The 24,997-nt window shown below is 48.6% G+C and overlaps 1 protein-coding gene across 5 annotated transcripts in view; it reads left to right on the top strand.

The window, feature by feature from the left end:
- Positions 1 to 24,997, top strand: part of SLC45A3 (solute carrier family 45 member 3) — a 38,077-nt gene that overhangs the window by 3,818 nt on the left and 9,262 nt on the right. The window contains exons 1-3 of one of the 5 annotated variants that reach the window (XM_039538375.1): positions 17,055 to 17,206; positions 22,279 to 22,712; positions 23,358 to 24,185. In XM_039538375.1, coding sequence (XP_039394309.1) covers positions 22,541 to 22,712; positions 23,358 to 24,185 — 1,000 coding nt within the window. In that variant the 5' untranslated portion in view covers positions 17,055 to 17,206; positions 22,279 to 22,540. Of the gene's footprint in view, positions 1 to 17,054; positions 17,207 to 18,373; positions 18,395 to 22,278; positions 22,713 to 23,357; positions 24,186 to 24,997 lie in introns of those variants that run through there. The other 4 variants (XM_039538376.1, XM_039538374.1, XM_039538377.1 and 1 more) reach the window with 4 other exon arrangements.

Genomic DNA, 24,997 nt, shown 5'->3' with positions numbered 1-24,997 from the left:
TTACTGATACCATTAGGCCCAACCCCTATTGATTTGTGTTGGAGGTGTCCAGAGCTAGGGATTCTCCATACATAAATCTGAATAAGATAAAGATTCCTAAAGAATCCTATTGATTCAGAAATACAGAGAATTCTGTACAGTACATTACAGACAAACACAGAAGGAAAATCCATCAGCACAATCTTCTAGAAGGAGGGGGTGGCGGCATTGCTTCATTTGAGGTTGATGCTGGCAGTCAGAAACACTCGCTACATAAATCATGAGGGATGCTCATATCACCAGACTCTGAGATAAAAATAAAATCTTCTATAAAATCTGGAGCTGTTTTATTTTTGATGGAGTAACTACAAAATGCTGAAAATAAACTCTTAATCATTTAATCTAACAACGTACTTCTGTTTGGAGCGCTAAAAGGATCAGTCTTCCCTTGGTTACACCTCTCCACCTCTCTGTGGAAGTTCACCCTGGGTGGAACCTAATATACTGTGCCAGTTTCATGCAATCAACTAAAGTAACTGCTAGTGTGTTCTCGAAAGGAAAATCTGACATAGGAGTGCAGCTCTATGAAGTTGCGCTCTGGAAATCTCATCCTGCTTGTAATTTGTCATGTTTTATTTTCACAATATATATTACTGGCAATTGACAAACTGGATCAGACAACTTGTCCATGAAGCCCAGGATTCTGACTCCCACCATGGCTGGTGCCAGATGCTTTCTAGAAAAGTGCAAGAAAAACCTCTTAATGGACAATGCAGAGTAACTTGTGTCTAGGGGCAAGTTCCTTCCAGTCCGTTAATGGATGGCCCATTCATTGAGCATGAGAATTCATACCCCTTAAATTTGTATCCTAGCTTATGTAGCAAAGGATGTTCTTCTTATTCATATGCATGTCTAATCCACTCTTTGACTCTTGCTAAGCCTTTGGTTGGCCCCAACCACTGGCGCAATGGCAGTGAATTCGCCAGGTTAACGATTCATTGTGTAAACTATCTCTGTTTGGTCGTTTTTTAAATCTGTTACCTTTCAGTTTCATTTTATGTTACATTCTCAAACCATATAATTCTGGTGATCCCCAATGCTGCAGCATCTGTCACTCCACGTGGACTCTTCCTAGCTGTAGCCCAATTCAGGACTCTGTTTGTTTGTTTGTAGTGTTTCTAAAAGCTGTTTTGACTCTCACTTACAAAATCACAAGTCCCTCTTTGTCCCCTCCAGGCTGTTTCTCGTCTGTCTTTGCCACATATTTCTTTGGTGTAACTTCAACCATGATCAGATTTGTGGACAGCTCCACAACTGGAGTTGGACAGAAGCAAAGTGACCTAGAAAGATAAGAGCAGAGCAGAGGAAAGCAATAAAGGGGAAGATTGCTACTAATCAGTGTAAAGCCCTGCACCCTGGGAGAAGAAATAAGCAGCACAGAAGTAAGATGGGGGAAGGGAAAGGAAATTTAAAAAGCAGCACCTGGCAGGTTTATTTTCCTCTCTGCTGTCTCAGGGTCACTCTTTCATATAACCAAGCCCTGTAGTTTCTGCATGAGAAGGTGCAGGGCTGGGAGACAAGGAAGGGAGGTGTCCCTGGGAGGATCTTTGCCTTAACAATAGCAGAGAAGCTTGCAAACAGTTGAAGGCATCCATGAAATAATATGTGCTGCACCAGGAAAATATTGCCTGAAAGCATGTGAGTGAATTTCACTTTAGGATATGCAAGCAAAATCTCCACGAGCAAGGAACATCCAGAGGACAGGAAAAGAGCAAGACAAAGACGTCCTTTGCAGTTTTTGTCATTCGGCTTGTCAAACCCCAGGTACCTGTTTTAAGACTCAATGCAGAAAACTCTGACATCCTTTAAATCACAGTATTGCTTGTGCAATATGGCATTACTCACTGCAATAAGAGTGTCAGTGACAGAGGTGCCTGTGTGTTTCACATCTAAGCCACCCAGGGGCTTGATCATGAAATATAACTATATGGAATGCTAAAAGACTCCTTTATTATTTTTGTGCTGCTCCTTGGAGGTCTCTAAACTTGTGGCCCTTTTTGTTTTCATATCCTCAGATGTCAGTTCCTGGTTTAGTTTGAAAATACTTAACATTTTTGCTAATCTGCATAAGAGAAAAAGCAGACCCCATGAATATTGTCTGGCAAAATAAGAAATGTAATAGAGGCATGTAGCCCGAATGGCTTCTTTGTCTTGGTGGCAGAGGGAGGTTGGAACATGTTCTGCAGTAAGCAGGTGTTTGATCTACAGGCATTGAATAAACCGTTTTCTCTTCCTCTAAATGCCCATACTGTGAAATTGCGGTCGCCAGTCCAGTTCTCAAGATCTTGTTCCATGTCTGTGTGGGGATAGTACCTCTGCAATGAAACATGGCACTGATTTCCAGCTGTTTAGAGCCAGAATCCCAGTGCTGCCATTCCCAAGAGTTAAAAAAAATAGTCCCAAAGATCACAAGATCGTTTGGTTTTTGGTTTTTTTAAATACATGATTTAATCCAATGTTGGGTTCTTTTTACTTGCCTTTTGGTTTCTGAGCCTTTAGCCTACATAGTCTTGTATGTGTTTGACTAGCCTCTAACTATTTACGTATCCTATTTGTATTACTGTAAAACCGTGAAGCCCCAGTCATGGACCCAGGCCACATCGCATTAGATGCTGCACAAACCCAGAACAAAAAGACAGTCGCTGCCCCAGACCGCTTACAGTCTAAGTATAAGACGAGACAACAGATGGATACACACTGACCAATGGGGGAGGACAAGGAAACAGTGAGACCGTATTGGTCACTGTAATCGGCACAACAGCAACCTAACCATTGTCCAGCTTTTTGGTGGGCATCACAACCAAGGAGAGTTACGGAGAAGAATGAGGGAGTGGTGCGGATGTTAAGGAGGAGCTGAGGGTAGCATGGGAGAAGAACAAAGATGCTTGTTTGAAAATTAGAGAACTCCCTTCCCATGTAATCTCTGGGCTGGTGTTTGAAATTCCCAAACTGGGTATAAAACAGCAACTGAAATGATCAGTGGGATGGATTTTCATGAGGACTAGCTCACAGCTGTATAAGTAGAGCTTGGCTAAACAACATCTGGAGTGGGATGTACCTACCCAAGAATATAAAGGGTGTAAGTAAGTGGAGGGGCACAGGACTCATACAGGGTATATAACTTGGACTAATGGGAAAGGGAAGGGGGAAATCTGGTGCTTGGTACTGAGGAGAGAACCTTCCCAGCTCTCAGATCTATTAGACCGTCGAATAGTGCCCATGGGATATACTGACAACCTCAATGCTCGAGACACATCAAACCAGACTGGACAAAGCACTAGAGAATGTACTGTTGGGAACAGTCCTGCATTCTCCCCTGGGGGGGAGATGATGCAATAGGGCCTTTTTCATCTTTAATTTCTCTGAACACAGTCCACTCTTATTCCCCCAGATACTCCCATTCATCATTGTTCGCAAATGCCATTCATAGCAGGGCACGAGCCTGGTAGGCGAGAGCGGCGAACTGTAGCTATCACCCACACCAGTTGAAACCAAGCTTGGGTGCTGGTTTGCATGTGTCCTCTTTTCTGGTCATCTTGGCTGCACAACTGCTGTGATAACCCTTGGACAGGTACTTAGTAACGGGCAGTGCCAGCACCATAGTTTTGTGGCTGCAGTAGGCAGAGTGGAAAGCTCCAGCTCCTGCGATAATGGAAACTGCTGCCCATGGTGGCCTGACTGTGTGCTAGAGGCATCCCCGGGGAGTAACGCAGAAGTATCCATAACTCACCAGAGGTCTCCTTCCCCTTCATGTGTATCCACACTGAACTTTGCTCCAGTAAATATGGCAGCATGCTAAGATGCCTGCAGGAGGAGAAAACCCTGCCTTTTCCAAAGAGAGCCTGCAATGGAGAGTGCACCACTGACATCCTGCTAAACACAGCATAGTTGTAAGAGGGCTCTCGCCCGTCTGTCCTCTTCAGCAGATGCCCCCGGCATTAACACAGCCCATTTTGTATCAGTGCAACGCTAATCTGTTAAGCGTGCACAACAAGAGACGAGCCCAAATTCTGGCTCCAAGCACTCCTGCACTAAGTGGCTGATCCTCCTTTCTCTGGACTATCACCCTGATAGGAACACAGCACTGGAAGGGACCGCCTGGGTCACTGACTCCAGTCTCCTGCTATCTCAAGTTACCCCATCATATATTTCCATTAATAAATTTATCAAGCTTCACTTTAAATAAATAAGGCTGGGATTTTTACACAGGCGTGTAAACGGAGTTAGATGCTCAATTCCCATTGGCTGTCAGGGCTTTAAGTGAAATCCCAGCCTAAAGCCACTTCTTTAGAAAGATGAAAATCTCCTTCCAGGTACATAGAGCCGAGCAATAGCCTCATATGAATTCTTACAGCTGTCTGTTAAATCCCTGGGAGATGGGAATTCATGATGGTTTGAGATGGTTTAAAAAAATGCCAATTTTCATGTGAAATTTTGAAAAATCTGTTCTTCCTCACCTCAAATTACCCACAAAAATCTTTCAGGTTTTTGATTAAACTTGATATTTTGGTAAAAATCTTTGGTTTGTTTTTACAAAAGCTGGAGATTTTCAACCACCGTGAAAAAGTTTGTTTTGGTCAAAAAGTCATTGTTTCATCAGAAAAGTGTTTTGATGGAAGATTTGTGACCTGCTCTATTGATGATGCCAGGACCATAACAATCTTAATGAATATTAACGAAGGGATTGGTGCTATAAAAGTGTCCCTAAAAGAGCTCTCACGCCCCTTTTCATGGCGGGGTGGAGGGTAAATGCCAGACACTTCAGGGAGAACTATGGTTCACTGCCCAGTCCACCTGCTTCTCACACACTCATTGGTCTGATACGACTCAGGAGAGCTCCCTGTTCCCAGCTGTCTTGAGGCTAGTCCTCAAACGGCAAGGTCTTTTGTCTGTTTCGAAGACTATTTCATTTTGATGACTGAAAACGGAGAGGGAGAAACCCACCCACCTGCTGGTGGGGGTCAAAGGGCATGCTGAAAGGTATGTTCACATCAGGCTCCTTCAGCAGGGACACAAATAACTGGAATTGCAGGCCAGAAAATTGCTATGAGAAAATGTACTAACTACCATGTGATTACAAAAGAGCCTATTTGTTCTATGTGCATCTGGGATTCAAAGTGCGTCCTCCGAGGAAGAGCATGACATCACACTCCTGAAATGTCAAGCACAAAGGGCTGTATAACTTTGAGATTGTTTTACTCTGGGATTTTCATGGATGATTTTTGGACAGTTGTGGTGCCCTCCCCACCCCCCGCAGTCCCCAGTGGTGATCCTCTGTGTCTATCAAAAGATAGATTTCCGCCCCCCCCCCCCCACTATGTTCTCAAGACCATGTCTGCAAACAGCACCGTTCCCGCCTTGCAATGGAACTCCCTTTGGAGGGAGTGCTACTGGAGTACTCTTGCTACTTCCAAATTGACCAGCAGGGGTATTATTAAGGCTAATGCGTCATTCCCTTCTGCCACCACTCACAGGGTTTGAGCGTTTTGTCTCTGCTGCATTCCCAGAGAACCACAAATCATTTCAATAATCCAGCCAGGATGTTTTATATGTCAGTGCAGACCAGAGCCATTGGTCTGCAAATTAACTACATCAGGTGGAATATCTCAAGCACTGCAGCTTTCTAGCATTGCAAATTCTCCCCAAGGCTGGTGCTGGGAGTTCAAGGCACGATGCTGGCTCAATGGTGAGTTAAGTCTGAAGCATCTAGCACCGGCCACTGTCAGAAGACAGGATAGATAGACCATTGGTCTGACTCGGTATGGATATTTCTCATGCTCTTAAATCCCTGATTGTGTAGTATCCACCTTCCCGTCGTAAGCAAGAAGTTTGGCTTTCGCTTCCTATTTTCCCTGCTCTGTACACAGGCAGTGTGGTCTCAAGACAAGATAACCACTAACACCCTCACAGTTGCTACAGTCTTGGAGCCTTTTTTTTTCCCCCTCATCATCATAAATGAGTAAAGCAACTATAATGCTGATATTGCAGGACTGGAGCCAGGGCTGACTTGCCAGTAGTGTAACTTGAGTTCAGTGTGACTTCAGCACATGTTGCTCATATGGGAAGAGGAGACTGAACTAGTTTTCCTTCCTATTGTGTTTCCAATCATGGAACTTAGAGGGGCAGGTACTTTATACATTTCCTTCTTGTTTGTTCTCTTCCCTAACTCCTTTTTATGGCCAGTGCTGGACTGCTCCCCCAGACAATCTATGGAAGCATTATTATTTTTTTTAACAAAAGTAATGCAGGGGATCATGGTAAAAAAAAATGTCAAATCTCATGTTTTCCCAGGCGGATCTGATTTATACTGAAATTCCCTTTGCACCCTGAAAGAGCTTTGGGGCTGTCTCGCCTTCTGCCAGGACATTAAGTTGCAGAGGAGTGTGCTGGGGGAGGCCTTGTCCCTGGCATCCCAAGTGGAGTTTGAGTGGTCCAGCTTCAGCCATCCCATCTCCATTGGGTACATCTGTCCAAGAAATTCAGTTATTTTGAGCCCTTTACTAGCTAGTAGGGGGTGGTGCAAAAGTGGTCTGGTTTTTAAATGAATGTCTGGCTGGTGGCAACACTTCCTCTGACCCTGTGGATTTGGTATTGACTGTGTTGGTTGCTCTCAAATTCTGTAGTTGCAGGTGTTTGTTTTTTTTATTAACTTTTTTATTTTATTTTGCTGCCATTCTCAGTCTCGCATTTCTAAGCCTCTTGCATTTTTCAGATTCTTGACACCATGGAGAGATGTTAAGCTGGTGAGTTATCTGTCTCGGGAGGAGGAACTGTGTGGAATCCCTGGATCATATGCTTCTTTCTTTTAGTTGTTAGTCAGAATGTTTCTAATTGTGGAATGTAATGAGGAGCTAGTTTCCTATCTGTGGCTGGATGTTTCAGGGCTCTTTTTTTTTTTTTTTTGTAATTTCCTTTGTCTTTGCTGTGTGCATGTGTAATATCAGGGCTGACTTTTAACCTTCCTCCTTAAAAGTCCCCAACCACTCTCTTTAGGACTGCTGGGAAACTACTCAAGTGAGTCTCTCAAATGTCCAGAACAAGAGGTTTGGGACACACTTGCTACGAATGGGCATAAACCAACAGGTGCAGCAATGAGCCAGGGAATCTATCCAGAGAGTCTGCATGCTCCATGTGGCTCAGGCTCAAATTGACCCCTGAAAGCTGGTTGCTACTGGAAATGAGGCCCATGGGCCTGGTTCACCATTGCACTGCACCTTGCAAAGTCACTTGCACGAGTTGAAAATGCTACCTGGTCAGAATGGGAGCACTTCACCCACTTTGTGCCCCTATAAATTGCTGTGCAAGGTGCTGGGAAAGCCTATCTGCCTTTCCTGGCACCCCCTGAATCTAGCTAAGCTATCCGCGAGTATCCGTGTCCGCAGCTAAAGAGTCTCTACCTTGTGTAGGAAAAAGGGTGGAGAGGGTTGTACTGGGGACTCAAGGGAACCTATTTCTTTCCATAATGAATTAACCTCTTCCTACCAAGCGCTGGGAATTTAGGGACGTGGTGGCTGCTGAGCTGCTTTTGTTGTTGAAAATCTGGTTACAAAAGCCCACAAGGTCGCCTGGGAATGCACAGTGCCCATGTGTTATTACACAGCAACTGAACGGGGGAGAGTCCTGTTCTGAACTCCCCCTGCAGTCAGATGGGTCTGGAATTGGATCCAAGCTTGGCAGGCTGGGTCCTTTTCTAGTACTGAGAGAGGCAAAGGCAGATCCTGAACTTGGCAAAGCTGGGTGGAAGGAGCCGCCTGAGGCATGGCTAACCCATCCAATTGCTTCCAGAAAACCAGACAGGCTTCTTTTGCGTGTGTGTGTGTGTGTGTGTGTGTGTGGCTGGAAGTAGGAAGGTTGTCACATTTTCTATTTTATTATTAGTCCCTTTTGAGCGCTTCTGTTTCTGTTCCTAGATACAGAAAGGGGGGGGGGGGAGGGCAGATCCTGAGCCACCTGTTGAATTTCCACACTTGTGGAGGCCGCTGTCCTTTTTAAGTGTCTGTGTCTTTCTCCTCACTCCCTAGGCCCCAGCATTCAGTTCACAACCAGCCCATTGTGATGCCGGATTAGAGCAGCTGGGTGGAGCCTTTCAGGCTCAAGCGTAACTTCAGTCCCTTTAAAAAATCTTTGGAGGCTTTTTCATTTTTTTATTTTTTTAAAGAGGATGGCAACGCCAACAAGGGGATAATTTGATGGATTACGCTGCGGGGCTGAGAGGCTCTCCCTAATCCTCTTTGTGCGTCTGTTTGACCAGACGCGCAGCAGAAGCCCCCAGCCTCTGGCAGAGAAAAGGCAGCTCAGCAGGGTGTGTTTTACACACTGACATATAAATACGGGGCCCTGGTCATGTGGGGCTCCTTGGATATAATCTGTGCCAGTTACCACTCCACGGAGGAGGGGAGGGAACCTGGCTGGAGCTCATTATTTCCCCCCCCTCCCCGCTCCTCCAATTCAATTTACATTTTTATTCTTCTGCTAATAATAAAAACTAGAGCAGGGGAGGGAAAGGAGAGGGGCAAACTAGGCTAGATGTCATGGTGATGGGCACAGTAGGCGAGCCAGAATAAAAAGCAGAACCAAGTCTTCCCTGACCCCTGGGGGTGTTCGGATCCTGACTTCATAACATGGGCCCATCTATTAAAATAAAGCCTGAGCAGGCATGGTGCAGTGGGACCCGCTTAGAGAGGAGTTGGAATGAAACTCTGGTTAGTTATTGAGCATCAATCACAGGCCCAGGTATCCCATCTCAAAAAAAGATATTGCAGGACTGGAGGGGGTTCCAAGGAGGGTGATGAGAATCATAGAAATGTAAGGCTGGAAAGAACCTCATGAGGTCACGTCCAGCCCCCTGCACTGGGGCAGAACCAAGTAAACTAGACCATCCCTGACAGGTGTTTGTCCAGCCTGTTCTTAAAAACCATTAGAGATGGGACGAGACCGATGTGGGAGGTCGATTATCTGCCTGTGGTGGGGCTCTTACAGCTTCATCTGAAGCAGCTGGTGCTGGCCGCTGTTCTGTTCTGATCTGGGCAAGATGGACCTTGTCTGGCGACCCTTATGTTCCTCCTGTGTTGAAGAAACAGCACTGGGGCCAGCCTCCGATGTCCTGGGGAATAACGTGTTGTGTCTGAGACTCCCAGGTGCTGGATGCAGATGATGAAGCAGAAATTTGGTTTTGGGCAAACAAAGTTGTTCAGGGCTGGCTTGCAGGGCCATAGGTGCCGCAGTCCCATTGCTGTTCCCTCAACGCTGTCCTAAGATCTCCCTCTTATGGCCAAGTTCAGCCCTGCCGTATCTCAGTCACTGTGTTTGGCCCCTCGTTGCTGATTTGACCCTTGGAGTGGGCTAATGTCTTCCCTCCCCTACAGGTTCTAGCTTCTTTTTTATGGAAATGGGCCTGAGCTACAAAGCTCCAGTGCAGCTCTGAGCTTTCCCAATGTTTGAGAGTGCCGGGATTGGGAGTCGTGGCTCTGGCATTTCTCCCTTGCACAGGAGTGACCAGCAAGTCACGGTGAGAGGCCCTGCCATGTCCTGGCTCCTACCACTCTGCACTAACCGCTACACCACATTCCCTCCTAATGCCGGCAGTAGAAGCCTGCAGCGCTGGCTCCTCATTCCTGGTCTTAGCCTTCCAGGCAGGAGGTACCTTCCTCTGCTACTCGACAGAGCTGAAGTGGGCTGACCTTGGCAGAGTACTGACCACCATGATCCTACCCACTGGGCTGCTGATGCACCGCCCTCTCTGGAAGCGTAATGTATTTCCTGTGGTGTCCAGCATCCGCCCATGGCCTCTGCTTCTCTGGTGAGTCAGTCAACTCCCCTCTTGGTCAGGCATGTGGTTCGTGTTTTAACAGACATAGGCAAGCATGTCCGGTTCGAACTGGCCACTGCCTTTGCTGCAGTATCGTTCCTCTGGGTTGGAGAGGGTGAGGGACAGGGGAGTAGGACACGGGAGTAGAGTGTGAGAACCTCCCTTCTTGGTCGTCGTCCTCCTTTGTCAACCAAGTAGAGGGAATGGATGACGGGGCCAGAGGTCTGTGGAACCCGGCAGGCTGCTGAGCTGCCGGAGGCTTTTCCAGAAGGGTGAGGCTTCAGATAGAGTCCCACAGAATCTCTGTCGTGGCACCACCAAAAAGCATGAAGCAGGGGGAGAAATGCAGGGGTGAAGAGCAGGGGGATTGATCCACTCAGGGGCACTCATCTCTACACAACAGGCTACGTGTAGCCGTTAGCCAGCCCGGCGTCCCCAGGCCAGGAAAGAGTCCTGGGCTAGTACTTCTTCAGAACAGTGAATTCTCTCTTCAAGGTGATAGACTGTTCTGTAAAATCACACTGTCTCTGATCACTGTTCCCTCCGCCCCCTGCTCTCTAGCAAGATAAATTGGTTTGGCTGGACGGTCTGATCAAAGTAGGAGCCTGTCTGAGTCACATGCAACCTCTGAGGCAGTGTTTCCTAGTGGCTGAGCACTGGAGGGACTTGAGATCTCTGCTGAAATCCCTGACTCTGCCACTGACCTGCTGGGTGACCTAGGGCAAGTCATGTCACTTCCCTGTTCTCAGTTTCCCCCTCCACTGAAATGGAGATGACAAGCTAGTGGAACAGTGAAGAGGGGAATCAATGTGTTTCACAGGTTTTGAAAAGAATGGACTTGCTGAAATCTTTTACCAAATATGTTCAGTCCTTTTCTCTCTCCCCCTCCCCCACGTCCTTCAACATACAATTGTAGGCGTTTTTTTTTCTTTCTTTCTCCTAATTTTTGCCATTGAAAAGGAGCTTAGGAGGGAGAGGCGATTTGGGGGTGGGGGGTTGGGGAAATAAACAATTGTTTGAAAAATCCCAACCTGCTCTACTTCCCTCCTTTGCAAAGTCCTCAGCTCTCTGGATGAAAAGCCCACCATAAAAGCTGTCTATTACTCTCATCCCCTCTACTGCTGACTCAGCGTGTGGCCTTGGCAAGTGGCCATGCCGGGCTGTGCCTTAGCATCGCTGTTGGTCAAATGAGAATAACTACTGACCAGCTACCTGGGCCTTGCTTGTTTCTACGCCGTGCTTTTCAAAGACGACAGGAAGTACGTAGGCACAAAGTACTGTAGTGTAAAACAAACTGAGCCGAGTCACCCATTCAATACACAAATGACACCTGAATGAAACACACTCTGGTGTCTGGAATAAGTTCAGAACTCCTGATTTTTCTGCCCCTCCTCTGCATTTTTGGGGGTTCCCTCTGGATTCCTGGGTTCCTTCCAGGACCAGTAGATCTCTGCCTCCTTCCTTGACTTGTTCCCTAACAAGCTGGAAACTTTCACCAACCATCCCAACTTAGCTTTTCAGTCCCTCCAGCAAACCTCTGCTGGCGTTGTCTGGCCAGGGGCCTGTGTCTGCTCTGACACAGTGCTAGTATCCTGATGTCAGTGGAATCACTCTGAATCCACACCAGCATCACTGAGAGCAGAACCAGGCCCACAATCTTATATGAGATGGCCTGCAATAGGCCAGAGCTTGCATCTTAAACAACTCCATCCAGGCAAAGTGGCCTGCCCGGCAGACCAAGGCTATGGCTGACAGCAGCTTCGTTGGCCATCTCAGCATACATGTTCTGGTCATCAGCCTCGCCTGCCGAACCATTCCTTTCGAATCACAGCTCAGCCAGTACCTGCTGCATGAGGGGACTTGGCAAGAGAATGGACTCCATCACCATAGTTTTGAACAGACACTGGGCAGCAGCCAAATACAACATTGTTCGCTTCCAGATTATCAAAAGAGCTCTGCAAAATGGGTGCATGTTAGGTGCTCAGCTCTCTTGAAAATCCACCACTAATTGTGGGTGCTGAGCAGTTGAAAGTCTGGTCCTTCCTATAATAATTGGAGATATACCAATCTCCTAGAACTGGAAGGGACCTTGAAAGGTCATTGAGTCCAGCCCCCTGCCTTCACTAGCAGGACCAATTTTTGCCCCAGATCCCTAAGTGGCCCCCTCAAGGATTGAACTCACAACCCTCGGTTTAGCAGGCCAATGCTCAAACCACTGAGCTATCCCTCCTTCCTCTCTCTCTTGGCCTCTATTCCCCAATGGGGGATAATCCTTCCTCTGTCTGTCTCGTCTGTTCAAACTGAAATCTCTTTGGGGTGAGCACTAGGGCCCTGATGTAAGTTGAGGCTTCTAGGAGTTACTACAAGACAAGTAATAATGTCGGCTGGATTGGCAAGGAAGAGACTATTGTCACGGCAACACAAGCTTTTTATTGACTAATATCAATGTCCTCCTGATGGTCTAACATCTCCCTGCAAATCAAAGTGAAAGGGGCCTTCCAACCTGCAGCACCAAACATAGTGCCCAAATTCCACACTAGTCTTTGTGCCACACTCTGCCAGGAGCGGCGCCAGAGTTTCTGGCGCCCTAGGCAGAATTCGGGGGGCAGCATTTTGTGCGCTCCCCATGGGGCGCGCGGGAGCTTCCAGTTCCGCTCCCATCGCACCGCCGAAGAACGACCCTCCGCCGAAATGCTGCAGGCGACAGCGGCAGTCATTGAGCTGCTCAATTGCCTGCCGCTGTTTTCCGCAGCACGTCGGCAGAAGGTCCTTCTTCGGCAGCTCGACGGGAGCGGAACCGGAAGCTCCCCTGCGCCCCGTGGGGAGTGCACAAAATGCTGCCCCCCAAATCCTGGCGCCCTAGGCAACCGCCTAGGGTCGCTTAATGGAAGCGCCGGCCCTGCCCTCTGAAGAGCTAGGGAAAGCAATGGAATTGCAGGTGGATTTGAGACCTTGAAGCCTTCCTGGACCTCCCACGTTTGGTACTGAAGGGAAGGGTTTTCCAGCGTTTGGTTTCCTCTCTTTCCCTAAAGTATTGGCTGAACCCAGTGAGGCTGAGATAACGGAGTCCTGGGCTCAAAGGAAACATAGTGTTAATTCAGAGAGACTAAATAAATTACACTTCTCCACCTCCCCTCTTCAGTGGTCACTCTCCCTTCCTCCGCTTTGAGAGGGGTCAAGGAGATTGTGGGGGGGAGTCAGAGGAGGTCAGGTGAGTTTTCCATTTCATCCTGCACAAGCCTGCCAGAGCTATTCTCCATGGGGTCTTTCACAGTCAGCCACAGTGAATAGACTCTGATAGTCATGAAGGGATCTGGCAGTGTCTGAACGGCCCTTCCTTAAACACTTGCGCTCTCTTTCTCCCACACATCCTTGATTCCAGAAGGCTTCCAGAGAGAGGGGAATTAATAATCATCCTAACGATGTCCCTCAAAGGTTAGAAATGTAACGTTGTGGTTGTAAATGGAAACCCCACACCCCTCTCTCTGCTCTTTGCTTAGAAGGACTTTCTGCACCAAACCTGCTGGGTCGTGGGGAGGCAAAGGGGCAGGCAGAGTCACTGCAGGACCTTACGCAAATCTTTGAAATGCGGTGCCTCAGTTGCCCTCTCAGTAAAATGGGGGATCCCACTGACCTATTCTGTAACGTGCTTTGAGACCTGATAAATGAGGCTGTACAAATGCACAATACCATGACTGTATTCGTTACGAAATCTGAGTGATGCCCCCATCAGAGGGTGACGCTGGCCCTTGAAGAGAGCAGGACCAGTGTGTTTGTGATTAGTCAACTGATCCCAGTTGAGCTTGAAAAGCAGAGAGCTGGTGAGGGGAAACCCGGGTGTGTCAGGCTGAGCTGGACATGGGGCTCTCACTGCCTGCTCCCCCTGGGAATGGGGAGCCCAGAGGGTTGAGGAATTGTTTTGGTTTGTTTTAAGTTTGGACAGTAAGACTGCTTAAGAGAGACTTTGCATATGGCAACGAGTCCTCCAGGAGCTGTCTCGTTACTCTCCTTTTTCCCCTTCATAAGATGATGCTTAGCAGTTCCTACCAACCCTGGCGGTTCACAGAGAGTCACTGGGTCTGATTTTCTGTTGCCCTGCAGTTTGCACAGTCAGTGATACCTAGTGCCAAGTGGGTGAAAGGCTGGGCAGACCTGAATGGCTGCGATTTTGATTTGGGAATGTCTTTGGCACTGGAGGAGATGCAGAGCACTAGAGAATCAGGCCCTGGGGCCAAGGGGAATGTGTATTGTAACAAGGAGAGAGGTAGAGAAGTGACAGACTGAGGCAGGCCAACAACATCAAGGGCAGACAACCTGTTGTCTCTGTCAGTGACTCATTCCTGTAAGGACATCAGATTTCTTGAAAGAGAAAATGCTAGGTATCCTTGCAATTCAGGCTACAGAGTATTGATTTGCTAGTTGAGGTATCTCACTCAAACTACTTAGCTTTTTAAAAAATTATCAGAAATTGTGATCTCCCCTCCCTCCCCCAAGAAAATTATCCACGGTGAGAATTCATCCCAAAGGCAGGAACTTTCTTAGCCAGCTGATCATAGATCAACCCAGATCTTGAAAGGACATCGAGTTAAAAATCTCCTCTCTGTCTGAACAATGTTGTTGTTACTTGCAACTCTCTGGCTTTGATGAGATGAGAATAAAAAGAGTCCTTTCTTCAGCTAGTTTCGTGCAGCTGACAGCATGTTGTGTATAGGCCATTTCCCAGTGTCTGTGGGGAGGCTGAACCTAAAATAAAAGGTGTTGCTTAAAGCCTGTTAGCTAAAAAGCTTTAAAACCCTAGTGTAGCCAGGGTAAATTGTATTTTAACATGTTAGCTGGCAAAGGGGAAGTGTAGGGGTCACCTCTACCAACTACCATAAGTCACCTTGTCTACTCTAGCCTCCAAGGCTGTCAAACTAGTTCCTTTCACCAGCTTTAAACTCAGTATTGTTCCCTTGTGTTCCCATCTGTCTGTTCCACCTCTAGTCTTATATTTCGAGTGTGAGCTCTTTGGGGGCAGGGAATCACCTTTCTGTTCTCTTTGTACAGCACCGAGCACAGTAGCGTTCTGCTTCACAACCAGGGTTCCCAAGTAATCCCACAATATAAATAATTAGTAACCCATTGAAATCTGCTTTGCAGCCTTTGAATAAGGAGAGGATCTCAATGAGGGAATTGCAAGAATCTAAAGAAGCCACTGGGCTACTAGCTAAAATGAGTTAGCTTCCAAGGATTGTATCCCCCAGGCAGCTATCTTTTTTTGGATTTACCCCACCTTCTCTGGCTGCTTGAATAATAAATGGCCAGTCTTTTCAGGTCAGCTATATTTAGCTGGACCCAGTCAATCTGTCAGTCCCTGAACACTTAAAAGTCTCTCCTCCCGCTTTATTGGAGAGGCTGGGACAGCAAGAATGTCAAACATCCAGGGTTTGCCTTTTTTTGTTGTTGAAATGGATCCCCTGTCCACCTCAGAGACTGAGAGTTTAATTTCCCTTTGTCTGGCCAGCAAGCTCCTTTTCTTCTGGCTTTCTCCCTTCAAATCATTTCAAGTCCCACCCACCTACCTGGTTACCAGGGGAGGAAGTCTTTACAAGCTGATCTGTGTTTCTCTGAGTGAAAAGCTATTGCCAGTTCAGTCAGGAGGGTGTAAAAATAATTTAAAATGAAATCTTGAATTAAACCTGTGGCTGGGGGCAAGACACTGAGGGCAGATCCATAATATCCAAATGCAAATTACACCCCATGCTCCCCAGCTGCACTAAAAGCTCACTGGTGGGCCAGATTTACAAATCTGAGCTAAGTTTCAGAGTGGTAGCTGTGTTAGTCTGTATCAGCAAAAAGAACGAGGAGTCCCTGTGGCACCTTAGACTAACAAATTAATTTGAGCATAAATAAATAAATTTTTGTTAGTCTCTAAAGTGCCACAAATCTGAGCTAAGTTTCAGATGGAAGCCCCCCCTTCTGCAAGGAAGGAGTTCCGTAAACTCGGTCATGGGAGGGAGTTCTGCTTTGAGTTTTGGGGGCCTCACTTGAACCTGACACTCATGGGGATGGAGTGCATGGGAATGTGGCTAACAGTGAGCCCTGAATACCCTGTGAATGGAAAATGTTGAGTTTCCCCGAGTGCTGTTCCTTGGGAGGGAGTTTAGCTAGAGTGACCCTATTTCCCAAAAAGAAAATGGGGTATGCCAGCCGCTCGCCTAAGGGTCCCCCCCACCATGGAGACTGCTGCCGGTGGCTGGAACCCTTTGGGGCCCCCACGCAAGGCTGTTGCCCATCGCTGGAACCCTGCCCTCCGCCCATCGCTGGAACCCTGCCCTCCACCCATGCTGGAACGCTGCCTCCCCCCCTCAACCCTGCCTCCCCCTCTGTGGAGGGCTGGCCTCCCCCCCCCACACGTTGCTCTGCACCACACCCCACTTTAGCATTTGTCCTATTTGCTCTTGCCAGCTGCTCAATTCAGCAAGAGCAAATGGGACAAATGCCTCCTTTTTGGGGGGGGGGGGGGGAGTCAGGACGGCTGGGACAGGGCTTAATAAAGGGACTGTCCCAGCCAAAACGGGATGTCTGGTCACTCTAAGCATAGCCCCAGTCCTGCAAGCTCTTACTTAAGGGCAGAGCCCCGTGGTGCTCCATGGAGACACGGGGTCCACCGGCAGAGAAAACCTTGCAGGACTGGGGCCAGTCATGTAGTTCTCCTTCAGGCATCCGCTCGATTGAGAGCAGGGCTTTGCGAAGCCCTGGGCCTGATCCTCTGATATGCTGAGTTCCCATTGCTGCCATTGCAGTTACAAGTCAGTATTGCTTCCCCAGGCTGTAAACAGGAATGACCATGCTCCCTCGCCTTCTTAGCATGCTTGGAGATGGATGGTGCTAAGTGTTGTTGTTATTGTATTGGAACAGGGCTTGAGCAGCAAGGTTTGGATATGGATCTGACCCTGGGGGCTCCCATCTGAAGGGAGGTGGAGTTTGCTTTCAAACCCATCTCTGTAGAACTTGAAACAGAAGAACAGGATCCTTTGTAAAGTGAAGGTTGTAAGCTCTTTGGAGCAGGGACTGTGTCTTTGTAGAGAACTTGGCACAACAGGGTGAGGCCCCTCGGTGCTGGGGTAATATACTGTGGTTCCGGGTTTAAAAAGATCAGAGGCAAGGGAGGGCTCGGCAACCAAACCCCATAGGTGTGCTGTGTGTGCCCACAGGTTGGCTCCACCTCCCGCTTCCTGCAAACTCTACTTAACTACTTTTCCAAGGAGCGCTGAGCTCTCTGCATCCGGGCCAGGCTGGCTTTATTAAATGAAGTTCCTGCAGGGCAAAGACAGGAATTTACCTGGATCATCTGTTGGCTCCTCTGCAGGGAGGGAGGTGAGTCTGGTGTTCTTCGTTTCAAGAGACGCTGGTTCTCTGAGGCGTCCCAAGACTACGCTTTTTGTTTGCGTTTGCCCAAATCAGTGGTTTGATCCGATCCTAACGCTTTTTTAACTCTGTGCCTTTACTCTTGCCACTTCAAAAGTTATTTTTCCTCCCTTGGTATCTTGCTGTTAATTGATTTATCTCGTTAGACTGACTTCACACTTGGTAAAGCAACCCCCATCCTTTCATGTATTTATACCTGCTCCTGTATTTTTCACTTCATGCATCTGACGAAGTGGGTTCTAGCCCACGAAAGCTTATGCCCAAATACATTTGTTAGTCTCTAAGGTGCCACAAGGACTCCTTGTTGTTCTTTCTCTTGTGGTTCGCTCACCCAGCTCCACTTGTGTGGCCAAAACCAAGTTGTATGCAGTGGTGTTGTAGTCATGTTGGTCTCAGGATATTACAGAGATAAGGTGGGTTAGGTAATATTTTTTTTTATTGGACCTACTTGGTGAGAAAGACAAGTTCTGTGTAAGCTAGAAAGCTTGTCTCTCTCCCCCAACAGAAGCTGGTCCAATAAAAGCTATTATCTCCCCACACCTTGTCTCTCCAAAACCAAGCTGGCATTTCCCTTCAGACTGGTAAATGCTTGTCCTGAAAGAGGAAGAAAAGGGACGTTTGAGCAAGGTGCAATTTATTCCACAAGAGCTTCTGGTAGCAGCAGCATCACCTGTAACTGGGTCACAGTTGGTAGCTCCCAATCTGCTCTTTAATCCCAATGTACACAGCAGCAATGCTAGGTGTAATCTTCTTATTAAAGTTAAGTGGAGGCTGGATGTGGGGGAGAAAGACACACCTTGCTCTTCTCTCCTGATACAAGAGAGGCGGATCCCGTCTGCCTTGGTCTGAAATTCTAGGGCAGTCTGAGATCCTACCTTCTGCTTCCCCCATTACAGCTACTCTTAATTAATGCTAGAAATTCCACTACAGTGGGAAGTGGGGTTTTGCATCTGAGGTCTTTGTATTTTTAAAACCCAGTCCGTAAACCATCCAGGCATCTGGGACTGCAGCGCATGTAACCCACTGGTCAGTGTACATTATGTCTTCAGCTCTGTGCCTGATCCACAGAGGATAAGGGTGTGTTTATAGCTCTCAACGTGGCTGTCCAGCTCAGAGTATCAAGGCTCTTATTGTCAGGTATGTCCCTGCTTCAGTCTCTAGTTTGCTGTCTAGGATGGTGGCTGTCGCATGCATGATGCTTGGCCTTGTTGAGATGTCCTGTCTAGTCTACATCTAAGAAAGGTGGATTTCTGCCCCCCAATCCTTTCCCAATAGACGTTAGTGTATCTCATGGATTCAGAATATCTGGGCCAATCCCAAATGGGCCTTAAAATTTCCCATATTAGCTTAGGGGACAGGACTCCTGGGTTCTGTTCCCACCTCTGCCACTAACTTGCTATTTGACCATGGGCAAGTTGTTTAAACCCTCATTGGATGCCTCTGTTTCTCCTGCTGTGAAAGGATAACCTCTCAGAGGAGTGTTGGGAGTCTTAATGGTTGCCAAAGCCCAGCTGTTTTGGAGGTGCAAAGTACTTGTGTTAGGCACTCTCTCCGCAGAGCAGTTGACTTGGATGAGGTTTGATCTTGTTTCGGTAGCACCTTACGTTCTGAAGGCTCCCAACACAATTTACAGTTGCTGCAGTTGTCCCCATGTGGTTGCACCCTTACAAATGTTTGGGAGCCCCATTTAGTCACTGTGGCCATTGGGGTCCACCTATGGGGCTCAGCTTGTAAAACTGATGCTTTGCACTCCACCCCAGAGGTGGGTGCATGAATCAACAATTAATCTGCTTGCAGCTCCTGGCATGGATCTTTCTATCTATTCCCCATGCCACCTAGGGGCTGGGCTGTCTCTCTGTCTCCCACATAATCTAAGGAAGATAAAACATAATAAGAGGCACCCTGAAGTCATTAACCCTTGGGAAGCTGGGGGGCAAGCAAATGAGTCACACAGAATTGAGTGGGAGGGGAGAGACACTAGGCATGAATCCATGGGCGTTGGTTATCTGTGATGAGTTAATGACTGCCCATGAACTTCTCAACTCTGTGGAGGAAAGAGACTCCTCTGTCAATTATCATAATTGCAACAGCAGGGAAAGGTTGGGAATGATGCTCTGTGAAGCCTCATCAACATGCTCCAAGAAGAGATTGTTCCAAGTCTGGGCTGAGCTATTTGGCTGGTGGAGAAATCCCAAACTCTCCCAGACTCTGAGGAAGTGGGGTTTAGCCCACAAAAGCTTATGCCCAAATAAATTTGTTAGTCTCTAAGGTGCCACAAGGATTCCTCGTTGTTTTTCCTATCTAGTGATGAAGGTGACCCTGGGTAGACAGATCATATACATTGGCCCTAGGAAGTTTAAAAACCCCACATTCTTGTGGTGGTTCAGTCACTGGGGTAAAAAGCACAATTCTGTCTTGTCCAAGGCTGCAGCAGGAATCCAAACCTGGCTATTCTTAATCCAGTGCCTCGCTCTGTGGGGTTAACAGATCTCCCTAGGCCACTGAGGTGAAGTGCATTCAGAAGTACGGGGGCCTTCGTTTGCTTGAGTGAGGATTATGCTACAATAAAGGGTTTACCTACATAGTTCAATCGCAGGTGTGAATCTACCCCACAGTAAAGCCTGCCCCAGGATACTTGTTCCTGGGAACCTCTGGATGTCCATTAATAGTTTGTTAGAACACTTTGATCTTGTCCTCACACCGCTCAAAGTGCTCTAACAAACTGTTAATGTGCGTGTCAGCAGGGCACACATAAGTCCTTGGCAGGCTAGCACAGGGTAGATTCACACCCCAGCTTGCTGCAGACTAATTGTTCATGTAGACAATACCTTAGGTCACTTTACTTCTGAATGAGAATGTCCACTGCGGGGAGGGATGTTAATGTGCTTTAACTTCCCACTTGACAGAAATTTGCCCTAACTTGCCTGAATGTCCATTGTGCCATTCCTCCAGCATTCTGCTAGCAAACCAATTGCCTGGGGAGATCTGTGTGACACCGGACAGGTCATTTAGGCTATGTCTACATGGCCCCACAGTTCAGACTAGGGGTGTGTGAACTGCAGCTAGTGCGCTGTGCTTTAACGGCCCCATATGGATGCTGCGAGCCCAAAATAAAAGGTACCTAGTTAATGTTAAATTAGTTACAGGGGAATTACTGTAGTTCACTCCTCCGTAGTCTGAACTGTGGGGCTGTATAGATAAACCCTTAATCTTCCTGGATTTCAGGGCTTGTACACATGGGGAGTTTTTCCAGTATAACTATTCCTGATTACTTATCCCTGAATAACTCCGTGTGGGGATGTCCTTATTTGGAATTATTTTAATCCACTTCCAATCTGGATTAAGGTAATTCAGAATAAGGCACTCTTATTCTGGAAAAAGAGCATCCACATGTGGAGTTATTCAGGAGTTCCACTTAAATTTTCATACCCTGCCTTAATCCAAGTTTATTTCCTGGTATAGACAAGCCCTCAGTTCCCCATGTTGTGATGTCCCCATAAATACTTGGGAAGACACACCACTGCTGTGGGATATGGGTCACAAAGAACCAAGATAGAAAACATGCCCTGAGGACTTGAAAGAGCAGAAGTGGCCTGATCTCCAGCTTTAAGGCACACGAATGGCTGTTCCCTCCTCAAAGGGCACCAATTCAGTATTGCCCCAGTCAGTGATTCCATCTACTGAAGTACAGCTGCCTGGAGCTGCTGTTCACTCTGCCATCCTATGTCTGACCAGGTCAGCTCCTGCTGAGTTTACAGGATCTGCTGAGGTGGAACAGCACCCTGGTATATCTGCAGGCTCATGGCAGAGGACTCCTTCTGATATCTCCCCTCCCCTTGCTTTGAGCCCATCCTCACAGAGTCCCTGTGAGAAGCTGCATGAGCGAGGTGGGAGAGATGGAACATGTTAAAAGGAAAACAGATGACTCAGCTGGCAATATTGGCTCAGATGACAAACTAATGCTCATGATAATTGCCATTTACTGGCAGGGGAGGCTGAACTGGGTCATATTTATTTGTGAAACTCAATGAGGCACCATCTGTGCTGCTGAATATCATGCCCCTGCCGAGATGGTGGGTACATAGTTCAGGTAAAAATATTGACCTGAGAGCTTTGTGCATCTAGGCTGGGGGAAGGATCAGTGTGTGACAGCTGACCTCGTGATCAAAGAATTAAGCCTAGGCCTTGAGATCTGAAATCAACTCCTGGTTCTGTCCCCAACTCCTTATGTGACTTGGACAAATCACTTAATCTCCCTCTGCCTCAGTTGCCCATCTGTAAAACAAAGATAATCCTTCGTTTTGCCTGTCTTGTCTAGTTAGCTTGTGAGTTCTCTGGGATAGGGTTAATCTCTGACATTGTGTTTGTACAGAACCTAGCACAACAGGCCCTGATCTCCGTGAGCAGGGTCGACTCTAGCCATTTCGCCACCCCAAGCACGGCGGCACGCTGCGGGGGGCGCTCTGCCGGTCCCACGGCTCCGGTGGACCTCCCGCAGACGTGCCTGCGGATGCTCCACCGAAGCTGCGAGACCAGCAGAACCTCCGCAGGGACGCCTGTGGGAGGTCCACCGGAGCCGCCTGCCACCCTCCCGGCAACCGGCAGAGCACCCCCCGCAGCATGCCGCCCCAAGCACGCGCTTGGTGTGCTGGGGCCTGGAGCCGCCCCTGTCCGTGAGGGCCTCTAAGCACTTACTGTGATGCCAGTAAGAAATGGAAGAGGGTCTGGGCTGACTGACAGTAAAGGGGCTGAGCCTTCCAAGGCTTGGCCTCTCTGTGAACCATGGTCCTTTGATATTGCTGATATTGATGCTGTTTGCAAAGGCCAGTGGGAGTGATTTTGTGTTGGGGAACGCTGTCCAGTGCCCTCCTCGTGACTGTAGCTTTGTGTCCCACAGCAGACGGGTGCTGCTGTTGACGCCATTGGAATGGGGAACTGTTTCTTGTTTTGGTCCCCTTAAGAAGAACCCACCCTGGTGTGGGATTTCTGATTTCTAATGTGCTCTCTTCTTATCTCCGTAGTACAGAATGTGAAGCCGGGGGAGAGACCTGGAATATGATGCCTGTCTACCGGTGCCTGGACTCTGCATTGTAGTAACTGCATCTTGCAACCTAAGGAGGAAGAAGGGACAAGCTGTTCACTGCTGATTAAAAATGGCAGCCAGTGTCTCTCCACTGGACTGTGAAAGGAGACTTCGGACCTTGGTGTCTGTCTGTTGGGCGCCCCAGGAAGGCTGCTGTCTGGTTGACACGGCCTTCTCATATTGAGCGGAGCAAGGGCAGCATGGCTCAGAAAGTGTGGGTCAGCATGGTCTTCCACAACCGCAAAGCCCAGCTCCTGCTGGTCAACTCCCTGACGTTCGGCCTGGAGGTCTGCCTGGCTGCTGGGATCACCTACGTGCCACCGCTCTTGCTAGAAGTGGGCGTGGAGGAGAAGTTCATGACCATGGTTTTGGGTAGGTGGCTTCTTTCTTTCTTCAACTGAGATGCTCACCCCCGTTGTGGGTTCAGAGGGCAGTGGGGAATTGGGGCATGAAGATTTGTATCCCCATGCTCTGATCAGCTGAGACAACTCTATTCCAGGGAGAATGTGCAGCCTATTGGTTTGGAGCCAGGGTTCCTGGGTTCTATTCCTGGCTTCTGCCTCTGAATTGCCTGTGTGGCTCTGCCTCAGTTTCCCCTTCTCTAAGACGGGGATACTTCCCTGAGGGGCTGAAGGCTTAATGTTGATGAAGTGCTCTGACATGCATGGTGGAGGGCTGTTCTAGTGTGCACTTACCAAGTTGCCTAGAAGCCGTAAAGTTCAAAATGGCGAGGCGGCAGGTGATGGTGGGGGGCTGGTTTCTTGGGCTGAGCTAAGGCCAAGGTTTCCACAAGTGATTATGGATGTCCCACTTGAGAGACCGCTTAAAGGGGCCTGATTGTCAGAGGGCGGGTGCTCAGCACTTTGACAGACAGGCCCCCTTAAGGTGCCTCAGATGGGCACCCGCAATCACTAGTCGCTTGTGAAAGCCTTGGCCCTAGCTCTTATTGCTGGGCACAGGGATTGCCTGCAGCACTAGGACGCTGCCCCTAAAGCCACGTCTCTGTCTCCATTCCAGGGATTGGGCCTGTCCTGGGCCTTGTCTTTGTACCACTGATTGGCTCCGCCAGCGACCACTGGCGCAGCAGCTACGGCCGGCGGCGGCCCTTCATCTGGGTCTTGTGCCTGGGAGTCCTGCTGAGCCTCTTCATCATCCCCCATGCCAGCCGCCTGGCAGGCCTTTTCGCCCTCAATGCTCACCCCCTGGAGATTGCCTTCCTCATCCTGGGCATTGGCTTGCTGGACTTCTGCGGCCAGGTCTGCTTCACTCCCCTAGAGGCCTTGCTCTCGGACCTCTTCCAGGAGCCCGACAACTGCCGGCAGGCTTTCTCCATGTACGCCTTCATGATCAGCCTGGGTGGCTGCGTCGGCTATCTGCTTCCGGCCATCAACTGGGCCGGTAGCTTCCTGGCCCCTTACCTGGGGGGGCAGGAGAAGTGCCTCTTCAGCCTCCTCACCGTCATCTTCCTGGGCTGCGTCCTGGCCACCCTCTTTGTGACGGAGGAAGCAGTGGGGCAGGTGGACGCTCTGGCAGGCCCCGCGCTGAAGGACTCTTCGCCCAAGCCCCCGTCCCCCAGCTGCTGCTTGTGCCAGGTTTCCAAGAGCCTCTTGAGAGCCAGGCATGTGGTCCAGGCCTTGAGGAACCTCTGTGCGTTGGTCCCACGGCTGCATGGCCTCTGCTGCCGCATCCCCAAGGTGATCCGGCGGCTCTTTGTGGCCGAGCTATGCAGCTGGATGGCCCTCATGACTTTCATGCTGTTCTACACGGACTTCGTTGGCGAAGGGCTGTACCAGGGTGTTCCCAGGGCCGAGCCGGGAACAGAAGCCAGACGTCACTATGATGAAGGTAATGAATGAGCCAACTGCCTTCAAGGCTGCGGAGGCAGAATTTGCTTCCATACGCAGGGGAGTTGAAACACTGAGATGGGGTCAGGATGGGCTCTACCTATAGGGTTCATCTCTCCCTACCCCCTGGGTCAGAGCTCAGGTGCGTAGCCCAAGCCTCTGCTAGTGCCACAATATCCACACAGCTCCCTTTAGCACACTAGCTTGAGTTCTGCCAACATAAGTCTGTCTAGCAGGCTGGGAGGCACTCTCCCAGTTGCAATGTAAACATGTCTGAGTTGGGTATCCTCTCTAGCTGAGATGGAGGTAGGTATATTGATATCTATGTCTGGCAGCACTTGGTGCTCTATTTGGGCCACATGTGGCTTTGCTGCATAGGCTGGGGTGAGAATCTGCCAGGACCAGAACCACCTGCCTGAACCTGCCAGTTTTTTAATGACTATTGTTAGTAGTTCATCCCAAAATCTGAAAGGTGGGTAAATGGAACTTTCACAATTTTACAGATGGGAAAACTGAGGCACAGGTAGATGAGCAGAACCAAAAGCCAACTTCTCTCTACGTGGTGTTCCAAACCCCACCCCTAAGTTTTACTGGTGTCCAGCACCTGGCAACAGTGTGAAGAACTGAGTTAGTTTCCTTGACATAAAATCTCATGCTCCAAGGGATGTAAGCTGATCAGCTTGGAGGTGGAGGGGCAGGAAGGAATTTACCCTCCCACTTGTCAGGCAACATTACACAGTTGGTTGGCTACATTATGGGGTGACTTTCCTCTTCCTCTGAAACATAAAATGTGGGACTAGAGCCTGATTCGAT

The sequence above is a fragment of the Mauremys reevesii genome, linkage group 4 (assembly GCF_016161935.1).
Source record: "Mauremys reevesii isolate NIE-2019 linkage group 4, ASM1616193v1, whole genome shotgun sequence".
NCBI classification, from domain to species: Eukaryota; Metazoa; Chordata; order Testudines; family Geoemydidae; genus Mauremys; species Mauremys reevesii.
Note: the sequence above shows the minus strand (reverse complement) of the source record. Positions and strands in the feature narration are given on the sequence as shown.